The sequence below is a fragment of the Penicillium macrosclerotiorum genome (genome assembly GCF_028827735.1).
Source record: "Penicillium macrosclerotiorum strain IBT 26536 chromosome Unknown utg000009l_segment0_segment0, whole genome shotgun sequence".
In the NCBI taxonomy this organism is placed as follows: Eukaryota; Fungi; Ascomycota; class Eurotiomycetes; order Eurotiales; family Aspergillaceae; genus Penicillium; species Penicillium macrosclerotiorum.
Genome location: NW_026643088.1, coordinates 536,311 through 548,172, shown reverse-complemented (window position 1 = coordinate 548,172; position 11,862 = coordinate 536,311). Strand labels below are relative to the sequence as shown.

The window sequence follows — 11,862 nt, the reverse complement described above, 5'->3', positions numbered from 1 at the left end:
TGGTGTATTGCACCTCCATCCCGCGACAGAGGGATACAGATACAACCGAATTCAATACCGTCGCGGGCTCCAGAGTTGCAGGGAAGAACAGCGCAGGAACAAAAGGGTTTGAAAAACCCAGAGGCATACACCTGCTGATTTTTTCAAGTCGAATGCAAAGCTGGCAAGCCTTTGGGCAGTAAATGTGACCTTTCGCAGGACAACAGTGCTCTGCTGACTGGGGGAGTTTCATCAGAATCAGCTTGGCTCCTGCGGCTAGGCAAGAGCATGGTGTATGTGTTTCAGGTGACTAAATCATGGCGATTTGTAAGTCGTTTAGGGGCATCCAATTGCGACGAATTAGGCATTGGAGAGGAGGGGTCTCGCAACGGTTTGGCAAATACTTCGGTGATGAGTTGATGATCTTTCTGCTCCTGTAATGGGCAGATTCCAGGCGATGAAACTGGCCATGCTCGTATCTGAGCTTGGCCAGGATTAGACGTCTTGTAATATTGAAGAAATGTGACGAATTCCAGTGCTACATTAGCTTAGTTCGCATACTTGGCAGATGGCAGTCGACATGGTACTTTGAAGCTTCATGGAGATGAAATTTTACCCCTTCCCTATCACCCACTAAACAAATGGAGTGTATTCCTTACCTTTGTCTTGTCATTTAGACCGGAATGTGCCTTCATTTCTCAACAAATAGTCCGGCGCCTCGTATTTCTGTCTGGCCTTACAATTTAGCGAAACCATATCTCTCGGGGCGAGGGAATAACACGCTCTGAAATTCCCTAATAGTTACCATATTCAGGCGACTCACTATTACATTTGAATTGAATTCCGTATATCTGGTATGTACATTCCTGTGCATATTCAAAGCTCGAACTGGAAACTAGAAATGTCAGCTTTGCATAATTTTTTTCACTTGGATTTGATACTGTGCTGTATCATCCGGTTAGGTCTTAAGACTTGGCTAGGCTATTCTAGCCACGCAAGGGACTAATTTGCGCTTACTCACCGCAACCCGGATCTTAGTATCGGGCTTTCACATTTGCATCCCTTGTTATTACTAATCAAAGAAATTAACTGGACATTGCGCGTGTTTTACAGGCTCGAAAGTGGAAAACCTCCCCAGGGTATATGGTTAATCATCAGGTCCTTTTTTTCAATTCGAGAAAGAGGTTGATTTGTTGTCTTGCCTTTTGCGAGAGTTAGATCAACATGGCTGACGTGTTTGTTGATTTGGTTGCACCAAATGGTGTCAGATACACTCAGCCAAAAGGTCTCTTTATCAACAACACCTTTGTTCCCTCTAAATCCGGAGCTACAATTGACAGCATCAACCCAGTGTGAGCAGAAATCATCAAGCACCAAAGAACTAAAGCTAATGAGTGCTATAATGTAGAGACCAACAGCGTATTATATCTGTTTTCGCAGCCGGCGCAGATGACGTTGATATTGCTGTGAAGGCAGCTCGTGCAGCGCTCAGTGATCCCTCATGGAAGTCATTACCCTCGTCGCAGCGAGGAAGCCTGATGACTGAGCTTGCCAACTTAATTGATGGGGATAAGAAGACTTTGGCAGCTATTGAGTCTTGGGACAATGGTATGGTTTCTTACCCCCACCCCTCCCAAAACATTCCAGGAATATTATAATCACATGCGATTTTAAAGGGAAGCCATTCAAAGCAGCTTTGAATGATGACTTGGAAGAAGTCATTAAAATATTTCGCTACTATGCGGGCTGGGCGGATAAGATACACGGCGAAACAACGGTCCTTTCAGGCACGGGTCAAAGTCTGGCGTATACTATTCGCCAGCCAGTTGGTGTCGTGGGCCAAATCATCCCCTGGAATTTTCCATTGGCCATGGCAGCAATGAAATTGGCACCTGCTCTTGCCTGTGGAAATACCATCGTCATGAAAGCTGCGGAGCAAACACCATTGAGTATTCTCTTCCTGGCAACTCTTATTCAAAAGGCTGGCTTTCCACCCGGTGTGGTCAATATTCTCAACGGTCTGGGCGGGGTGACTGGTTCTAGTATCGTGACCCACCTGGACGTGGATATGGTTGCGTTTACAGGCTCGACTGCAACGGGTAAAGAGGTCATGCGTCTAGCTGCTGGGACCTTGAAGCCTATTCTTCTTGAAACTGGCGGAAAGTCCCCACTAATCGTTTTTGATGATGCAGATCTTGAACAAGCCGCTAAATGGGCTTGTTTTGGTGCAATGTACAATCAAGGGCAGATTTGTACCGCAACATCCAGAGTCCTTGTGCATGACAAAATAATGCCTCGCTTCATGGAGTTGTTGAAGCAATCCATCGCGATTATCAAGGTAGGAGATCCTTTCCATGAAGGGACTTCTCAAGGAGCCCAGAATAGTAAGCTGCAGTTTGACAAAGTGCTCGAGTATATCGAGAGTGGAAAGTCAGAGGGTGCTACCGTGGCGACAGGAGGAACCGCAGTTCCTGGACAGGGGCTGTATATTTTACCTACCGTCTTCATCGACGTCAAAGAAGACATGCGCATTTGGAAGGAAGAGATTTTTGGCCCTGTTCTTGTGCTGAAGAGCTTCCGTGGGGAAGAAGAAGCTGTTGCCTTGGCAAATAACACAGTCTATGGGCTTGGTGCATCGATATTCACTAAGGACATTCAGCGAGCACACCGTGTTGCTGGAGACATAGCAGCTGGAACCATCTGGATCAATAGCAGCAACGACGGTGATGTGCGGGTCCCCTTCGGTGGGATGAAACAAAGTGGGATCGGGAGGGAGCTGGGCGGAGAAGGATTGCGGGCTTATTACCAGACTAAGGCCGTTCACATCAACGTCGGTAATATTCTATAGAGAATGATCTAAACCTCCGTGAGATCTGAATATTATCAATTTAAACAAAATCTTCCATCACCTTTCTCTTTTTCACTACACACGGATTCGAAATTAGCTTCCATGAGAAATACACATACTTGCGTTTCACAGCAAAGCAAACCAAAGGCCAGACTCCACATTAACGCTCAAAAAGGTGTAGCCGCCTCTAGTATTGGCCCAGTCCTAGGGTCCGAGATTCCGAGATACTTTCTCTGTGTATAATATGGAAGCCAATTTCGAATTCGAGTGTATCTATATACTGAAGGAATACTTCAACTTAGGCTACACCCCGAGAACGATCTACTTGTGGCGGTGTGATGTCAACATAAAGCACAGCGAGAAATGTTTTCTTTCACCCCCCCCCCATTGGGATATACCAGATAGGTGGGTCTGTCGCAGGCTCAGGAATGGATCGACGGCACAATCTCGTTACAAATTACCCATGAGAGCGGAATTGAGTACATGGAAAGGTATGCGCGCATGTGAGACGCAGCTGTTTAGAGAACAACTCTGAGTTGCGATGTAACGTAAAGCAAGGGCAGCAGATAGATTTCAGCGAATATGGGGATTCCTTGTTTTTGATCTCCATTTAATATTCCTAACCCAGGTGAGGCGTTCCAGACCTTATGGTACGTAAGTTGCTTCTGGCAAAATTCAGGTAAGAGTTTCTGGCCAAGTCCTTGTCAGGTTATCTTGATAAAGAGAAAGTTTTGTCAGAATTTTGGCTAAGCCCAGATCTGTGTTCATCCACGTACGAGCTCTCCATCTCTCTTACTTGAACTACGCAGTCCTAGACTCCCCCGAGGGCGCGATCGAGCATCAAATCGGATATCATGACCAATCTCAAAAACATGAAACCATCAATTCATTGCGTTCCAGTTAGTGCAGGGCTCGAGGCAATCCAAAAAGTCTTGCAAGAACATGGATGCGTGATCGTGCAGAAGTTTCTTTCGCCTGAGCAAGTCATGAATATCAACCGAGATGTTGATCCGCATATTACTAAAATTCACAAAAGCCGTGGTACCTACCAGGAGAAATATTGGGTCAACATGAAGCGACAAGGCCACATGGCCCTTATCAGCAAAACCTACAGAGAAGATGTCCTGAATCACCCAATCATCCACGGTATCTCGGAAACGGTCTTCGGGAAAGAGACCGGAGGCGACTACTGGCTAGCTACGTCTGCTGTACTGGAGACTAGTCCCGGGTACGCTGGACAGAAGCTTCATAGGGAACACGACGGAATCCCAATTTGCACTGCTATGGGCAGAGAATGCCCAGAAGCCATGTTCAATTTCCTGATCGCCCTGACCCCATTCACGGACGAAAATGGAGCAACCCGCGTGATTCCGGGCAGCGAAAAATGGGACGATTATGATTACCAGCCTTCGATTGAAGAGTCTATTCCCGTTGAAATGGATGCCGGAGACGCTGTTCTATTCGGCGGCAAGGTCCTGCATGGAGCGGGTCAAAATCGTTCTGAGAACTTCAATCGTCGTGCTCTCCCTATTGTGACACAATCCGGATATTTCACTCCAGTTGAGGCGTCAGCATTCCTGCCACGAAATGTTGTTGAGAGCATGACTCCTCAGGCGCAGAAAATGATTGGGTGGCGATCTGTGAAATGCCAGGGAATTGAATTGTGGTCATTGCATATGAATGATCTTGGGAAGCAGTTGGGTCTGAAGTCAGAACAACCGCTATCCGAGGATGAGATTGATAAACGGTGGCTATCGCATTACTAAGGCAGAGAGAACGAGACTGAAGAATAAAGCGAAGACGCCGGACCATGTGATTGCTAAAATTGCTTTAACTTTTGAGATGAATAAAGAAACTCAAAATCACTATGAATAAATATTCTTTACTGCGTTTGGAATTTTATAGAAACTCGACCCAAGAAAACTTCAAGGTGAAAAGGGGAAGAGGAAGTAAGATTTGGATAAATTATTCCAATCAAGGCTCAATATTTGCTATATAAATTGGGAATCGGAGAATGCGAGGACGAGGAATGAGAAATCAAGGAAGGATAGCAAGCAATTCATAGTCATAGTAGGTCAATAATTGGAGGGTGGAAAAAAACCGCGGTGATTGTGGTTCTCGAAATGACTACTCAGTAGAAAGAACGCCGAAGAAGGCAAGAAAATCCCCTAGTTCCTTGGATAGCTTTCCTACTAAGCCACGGCCAGAGTTGAACTGTGCATAAATAACAGTGCTGAATTGATACAGAGCCCACACCGGAATTAAGACCTTGTAAAGTAATAGCCATGTGTTTAGTCCAATTTCTTGACATATGCTTGGGGAAAAATCTCTCCCACTTCTTCACCCCTCCACTAGAGGGCTATTAGACAGTAATTTCTGTGTCGAGGTTAGTGATTCCTGCTCTGTTCTACTATTTTGGGGTATGTGCGCTAGAGGTATTGATCGCTCTTACACATTTTCTACTCACCGGTCATGCTAGCCCTGCGCCCCTTTAAAGGTACCTTAAAAGAGACAGGGTGCTGGCAGCCCAGATCTTTAGATTGAGGCTTTGATATTGGAATACCGAAGTTGCCTAAACAAAAGGAAGATGAACATAATGAAATGTGGCGAAGACAAAAAAACTTCCACTTACAGATTGGCCAGTCTCCTGTCTCAAAAGTCTGGAGATAAACGCTCAGATAGGGTGAGCCTTTTCGGTACGAGAATGAAATATACGCATGGAGATAGTTGATGGTATCATGATCTGAATGTGGGCTGAGGGGTGTCAGACTAATCCACAGATAAGGTAATCGACAAGGGACATGCAGACTCACTAGTATGCCCTGAGGCTTTCTTTGTATGCCTGCGCCATGTGGGTATAGCCGTGGCGCTGGAAGAACGAGACGAGCCCGTCAGTCACTCGGCCATCGTTCATACCAAAAGTTGTGAAATACACCTGAGGCTCTGGAATAGACTCATCATGATGGAGAGTATAGTTAGCCATGAGGGGGAGTTGCTCATCCGGAATAGTTCCAAGATCAAGGAAAGGCTCTGGGTATTTGCGTAGGCCATCTGGCATACGAAGAAGACCCCACAGCTCGCGGAGCATGTCCGCCCCAGCGAGTGATGCTTCATCGTTCCGGCGCCCACCCATAGTCCACATATCCTCCATTGCGGCCAGGGATACGTTCCGTTCTAGGATGTAGATCTTGATACGGGATTGATATGGATTGCAAAGGTCACAAGACAGAAGTCTCGGAGACGCAGTGCCGGTTTTCACACGAGAAACAACGTACTCCTCCAGTGTTGCAAGAGGGGCCGCAAGAGTAGGATGCTCATGACAGAGACGATGGACAGAGTCGAACATGAGGTTTTGGATCGATTTCCCAGTTGCCAAGGATTTGAGACTGGGATAAATGTACAACTTCATCATGAATTTTCCACCTTTGAGATCCAGGGCTAGCTTGTTCTGGGTGCGAATATGGCCTTCCACAAGGTTGTTTTCCAGCAAATACTGCGCATCCTGGTCATTGACTGTAAGATCATTCTTGAAGTGTCGAAGGAAGGTCAAATCGATGCCACTCTGTAATGGAACCATTCGATCCAGTGCATCCCAGATTGCATGGGTATTAAACGGATCTTTCAAAGTACCTGTAGTGGCGTTGATAGGCTCGTATGTGTATCGCACTATCGAGTTGGTGCAATTAAGGCTCAATTCAAAAGGTGTGCCGTATCGAGTCAATATGCTGAGCCATCGCTTGTTGGTTGGGGTTGGGTAAACACCAAGGAAGGGAATGACGTGTTTTTGACAGACCCAGAGTATTCTGTATTGAGAATGAAGGTCATATCCCGCAACGTTCAGCATTTCAGCGAACATAGGTGCGATACTATGCCACCAAAGCTTCTCATCATGGTTGGTGAAATCACCAAGTTCGGTGATGGTCTTGTAGACCCATGAACGGGATGCATTTGTACTCGGAGGTTCGATTGAGCCCATGATGATTATTTGTCTGCGTGTTTGTACTGAAAAAAAGAGTAGAAAATACTGGGGTTATGGCTTTCCGTGTTTGGGGTGTTTCTTCAAGAGTCCTTGAAACCGATTTAATTTAGAACATAATCCGTAATTAAATAATACATCCTGATGGTGCATTCCAATGGCTCATATTGGATGCGAGATACTACGTTGTGACTGGCCATGATGGGCCACTTGAGGTATGCTTCTTTTAACCCCCGAACTCTCCGCGGTCGGAATGCCATTTGCTTCATCGGATAGTACGTGGCTCTCTTGCAATTTCATGTATGTATCACGAATATGGATAGGGACAGGGGAGTTCACATAGGTATGTTTAAATAATGTACATATCTGCCCCTTACTGTTTGAGCTGCAAGCCTCCAGATGTCTAGTATGGACAAGTAGCAAGACAGCCCTGGAGGACCTGGACCATAATTGACCCAAGGGCATTGTATATTGGTATATATATCCGATCATCAAAAACTTGGAATGTCCCAAAAGCTGAGCCCAGCTCGATCTCGGAAGTCTTATTTTTTTTTGTTTTTTCCTTCTCCTTTTTCTGTTTTTGATACCTATCCTCTTTCGTTTGAGCTTTGGACACAAAGCATTGGACACGATGTTCTTTGGCTTTTTGGGGAAACGCCGTACTTGGGATTATTTTCAGCTGGCTGGCTTACACACAATTGGAACCATTGTCCCTGTGTCGATGTCGGCCATGGGAACACTGCTGGCCGAATGAGGAAGAATGGAGTTCACTGAATAAATCAATTGAATTCAACTTGGTTCACTTGCTGCCCATTGGGTCTGTGTGCCATGCGCCTATGTTCGACCAAAATGGGTGTCAAGAAGTTATCCGCTTATCAAAAGACAGTGGGTGGAGGGCATCTCAGCCGGGTAAGCGTCTGTTTACGCTGTATCTGAAGATATCAATCCAAGTTCTCCATCATCTAATGGCTTTATTCAGGTGCATTGCAGGATTGGGTATGGGAGGCTGGCCCATCCGAAGTAGAGACATGCCCCATCGGAACGCAAATGTCAAATCACACCTCATGTCACCAAGGTCGCATTCCTCTTTATTCAGCTCTGGTGGATTCAGTTCAGCATATCCAGGAAGCTGTACTCTTTGCCAAGAAACATGATCTACGCCTCACGATTCGCAACACAGGCCATGACTTGGCTGGACGATCCAGTGCAGCCAACTCCTTGCAGATTCATACCCACCGTCTGCAAAAGACTAGCTTTTATCAGGATTTCCGGCCGAATGGATCTCATGAGACGTTCGGACCCGCAGTGAGCATTGGCGCTGGTGTACAGGTGGGAGAGCTCTATGCCCGAGCTGCTGAGAAGGGATATACCGTGGTCGGCGGCGACTGCCCTACAGTTGGTGTGGCTGGAGGCTTTTTACAAGGAGGAGGAGTGTCTGACTTTTTGAGCCTCCAATACGGGTTGGCAGTCGACAATGTCTTGGAGTTTGAAGTGGTCACCGCAGACGTAAGTCCCACCAGCCGAACTCATGATACGGAACGAGCATACCTAACGCCTCCACAGGGCAGATTGATTATTGCGAACTCCAACCAAAACCAGGATCTGTTTTGGGCCTTGCGCGGAGGGGGTGGAGGGACATTTGGCGTGGTTACAGCGGCTACAGTCCGGGTATTCCCGGATATCCCTGCTGTCGTTGCTGAGCTCCGTGTCCAATCATCACACGCGAAAAGCACATCGCCTGAGATACTCGCTTGCTTGTTCACGGCTCTGCAGATTCTCAACAGGGAAATGATTGGTGGCCAGCTAGTAGTGGAGGCCTTGCCTGATCAGGCCTTTCAGGCCAGTCTAAAATTGTTCTTCCTTAACCGAACCGAAAGCGAAAGTGTCGACCAGCGCATGTGGCCATTGTACAACGAGCTGAGGCTGATTGAAAATAACGCCACGTACAGCTCGATCGCGTTGCCCCGTCTCAGCAACAACTACCGACAAGTGCCCGATATCCACACCGACAACGACTTCGGCATACTTGGGTCATCGGTTGTGATTTCTAACCAGCTATTTAACGCCTCTGATGGCCCAAAGCATGTGGGCCATGCCTTGGCACGAGTTCCTATGGTCCCCGGAGACCTATTATTTACTAGCAATCTCGGGGGAAGAATCGTGCAGAATAAAAATTCGGTCAACACATCCATGCATCCTGGATGGAGAGACTCCGCCCAGTTGATCAATTTTGTGCGAACAGTTGAACCATCCATTGAGGGACGCGCGGCTGCCCAGCATGATCTGACCAATATCTATATGCCTTTGCTGTACGCAATCGACCCGCGCTTTCGGGTTTCATATCGCAACGTGGGAGACCCAAATGAGAAAGAGTTCCAGGAAGTTTACTGGGGTGAGACATATGCGAGGCTATCCCAGGTGAAACGTGTGTGGGACCCTAGTGGATTATTCTTCAGCAGACAAGGAGTGGCAAGTGAGGAGTGGGATTCGGAGGGAATGTGTAGAACGAGGAATGTATTCGTGAGCTGGCTGATTGATGTGCTACGCAAACCTGCTCATGCAGTGCGTCTTGCATACCAGCAACAGCGTATGAGCAGTAAAAAAATACGGCAATGAACCTTGAAAGTTGATCGCCGAGACTCAAGGGTTGAAAAAGGAACATAAATCGTCAGGTCGAGGTAGCCTCATCCATTTCTATAGACGTTCATAGCTCGGGGAAAAGAGACCCACGAAACGATGACCATTCTTCAGCCACGCATTCTTGACATTCGTCGGAGCAAATTTGAAGATTCTATAGCTGATCAAGTCAAATCTGGACTGTCACAGACACCCAAGACTCTTCCGGCGCTGCTCTTCTATAGTGATGAGGGAATTCGACACTGGATTCAACACTCCACCGCGTCAGACTTCTACCCTCGCCATGAAGAATTGCGAATTCTTCGCACTCGAGTGAGCGAGATGGCCGCGTCGATTGCCCCAAACAGCGTAGTGGTTGATCTTGGGAGCGCGTGAGTACAAAACAAAGTATTTCATCCTGAGTCAATCGAATATAATACTGAAATAGATCCCAGAAGCCTAGAAAAAGTCCTGCCATTGCTAGAAGCATTAGAGGCCGCTGAGAAGTACATAACGTACTATGCCCTGGATCTAAGCTTTTCAGGACTTCAGTCAACGCTAGAAGCTATTCCCGCCGAAAAGTTCAATTTTGTCCGATTTGGTGCATTGCATGGGACATTCGAAGATGGAGTGCACTGGCTCAAGGAAACATCAGGAGTTCAGGACCTGCCACACACTCTACTGTTGTTCGGGCTGACTGTTGGCAATTTCTCCCGCTCTAATGCTGCCAAGTTTCTGCAAGGAATAGCTGATGGTGCCTTGACCGCTAATCCGAGCCAAAGCTCTATATTATTGAGCCTGGACAGCTGCAAAGTCCCGACCAAGGTGCTGCGTGCATATACAGCGGAAGGCGTTTGTCCCTTTGCCTTAGTATCTCTTGACTATGGAAATACTCTGTTCGCTCAAGGCAAGGAGTCAAAGCCGGTTTTCAACGTTGGAGACTGGAATTTTTTGAGTGAATGGAATTATGTTCTCGGGAGGCATGAGGCCTCTTTGATCACGAAAGGCTATAACGTGAGTCTAGGCGCCCCATTGGACGGGATCATTGTTGAAAAGCATGAAAAGATCCGATTCGGCTGTAGTTACAAGTATGGCGCGGACGAACGACAGGATTTGTTCAAAGCAGCAGGACTCAATTCCGTCAATGAGTGGTCGGATGAGGGTTGCGATGTTGCTTTCTATCAACTACAACTATGAATCAGCGGGAAAAATTGTCAATTGTGTGCCTGTGACTATGACCCTAACAATCAGATCCAAAATAGGATGAAGCGTCATATAGATGTATAGACGCATGAAACCTAGCATACGGTGTGAAAAGAAAAAAAAACAGTGCGCGGAATTAACCATGGGATTTCAGTGCGGTGTAGTATTGGCTGGTTTGAGTGTGAATTATAAGTAGGTTCTTAAAATCCACTATCAGACGTATTCAATATCGCTAAACTATTTCAATATCTTGCTCTACCTAATCAATGGCCTCGGTTTCATCCAAAGTATTCGCTGTCACAGGCGGTGCATCTGGGATTGGCGCCGCAACCTGTCGACTTCTAGCGGAAAGAGGAGCCAAAGCCGTATGTATTGGAGATATCTCTCACCAGAGCCTGGTCAAAGTCAGAGAATCCATCCAAGCTACATATCCCCAGACAGAAATTCACTGCACCGTTGTAGATGTGACGTCTTCATCTTCCTTGAATGAGTGGATCGGGACTATCACGGCTCAGTTTGGACGACTCGATGGCGCTGCTAATATTGCTGGCCTTGCCCAGGGGGCTGGAACACGCCAGTCCCCGACTCTTCTTGAAGAAGATGAGACAGAATGGAAACGAATCTTCCAGGTCAATCTTGACGGTGTATTTTTTGCAATAAAAGCCGAGATTAAAGCCATGAAGCCAATGCTAGGAGATCGGAGCATCGTGAACGTCTCGAGCATTGCATCGATGGTACATATGCCGGATGTCTTTGCCTATGGAACATCCAAGGGGGCTTGTGCTTATCTGACGACGTGTGTGGCTCAAGATGTAATCCCCTTTGGAATTCGTGTCAACACCGTTTCGCCCGGTGAGCCTGTGCTCCGATCTCTACGCATGTCAGGAACTGATTTCGTCTTTTGAAAACAAGGAATTACGAGAACCCCAATGCTACCTAAGTTTGCTCCCGGAAAAAGCGCACATGAGGTGGAGGAAGAGTATGTCAAGGAAGGCTATATCGTGATTGAGCCGGAGGATGTTTCGCGTACTATCGTTTGGCTATTGAGCGAAGACTCCCGTCCTGTATTCGGAGCGAACATCAATATTGGAGCTGGTATCCCATGAGCCTGGTAATTTGGTCGTCAAGGGCTCTTTCTGCTTATGAATGCACAGTGCTGAGGTATTATCAATGGCACGTTGCATGGCACCTTAGCTGCGGATACACTCACATTCAGAATAGAAGATGAATACGATGGAAA

At 46.9% G+C, this 11,862-nt stretch overlaps 6 protein-coding genes across 6 annotated transcripts; 5 read left to right on the top strand and 1 right to left on the bottom strand.

Moving 5' to 3' along the window:
* Positions 1–1,203: 1,203 nt before the first annotated feature.
* On the top strand, positions 1,204–2,827 carry N7462_009377 (aldehyde dehydrogenase; the record flags this gene model as incomplete). The annotated part of the gene is made up of 3 exons (XM_057081091.1): positions 1,204–1,331; positions 1,388–1,587; positions 1,656–2,827. 3 exons carry the CDS (start codon positions 1,204–1,206, stop codon positions 2,825–2,827), a joined length of 1,500 nt encoding a protein of 499 aa, XP_056929928.1.
* An 872-nt stretch (positions 2,828–3,699) lies between these two features.
* N7462_009376 (phytanoyl-CoA dioxygenase family protein) lies at positions 3,700–4,593 on the top strand (the record flags this gene model as incomplete). Its single annotated transcript, XM_057081090.1, has 1 exon — positions 3,700–4,593. One exon carries the CDS (start codon positions 3,700–3,702, stop codon positions 4,591–4,593), a length of 894 nt encoding a protein of 297 aa, XP_056929927.1.
* A 1,046-nt stretch (positions 4,594–5,639) lies between these two features.
* N7462_009375 (dimethylallyl tryptophan synthase) lies at positions 5,640–6,803 on the bottom strand (the record flags this gene model as incomplete). Its single annotated transcript, XM_057081089.1, has 1 exon — positions 5,640–6,803. The coding sequence occupies one exon, from the start codon at positions 6,801–6,803 to the stop codon at positions 5,640–5,642; it is 1,164 nt and encodes a 387-aa protein (XP_056929926.1).
* An 849-nt stretch (positions 6,804–7,652) lies between these two features.
* Positions 7,653–9,419, top strand: N7462_009374 (FAD-dependent oxidoreductase; the record flags this gene model as incomplete). Its single annotated transcript, XM_057081088.1, has 2 exons — positions 7,653–7,712; positions 7,794–9,419. 2 exons carry the CDS (start codon positions 7,653–7,655, stop codon positions 9,417–9,419), a joined length of 1,686 nt encoding a protein of 561 aa, XP_056929925.1.
* Positions 9,420–9,539: 120 nt separating this feature from the next.
* N7462_009373 (EasF) lies at positions 9,540–10,616 on the top strand (the record flags this gene model as incomplete). The annotated part of the gene is made up of 2 exons (XM_057081087.1): positions 9,540–9,811; positions 9,875–10,616. The coding sequence occupies 2 exons, from the start codon at positions 9,540–9,542 to the stop codon at positions 10,614–10,616; spliced, it is 1,014 nt and encodes a 337-aa protein (XP_056929924.1).
* A 272-nt stretch (positions 10,617–10,888) lies between these two features.
* Positions 10,889–11,728, top strand: N7462_009372 (SDR family NAD(P)-dependent oxidoreductase; the record flags this gene model as incomplete). Its single annotated transcript, XM_057081086.1, has 2 exons — positions 10,889–11,474; positions 11,535–11,728. 2 exons carry the CDS (start codon positions 10,889–10,891, stop codon positions 11,726–11,728), a joined length of 780 nt encoding a protein of 259 aa, XP_056929923.1.
* Positions 11,729–11,862: the final 134 nt, after the last annotated feature.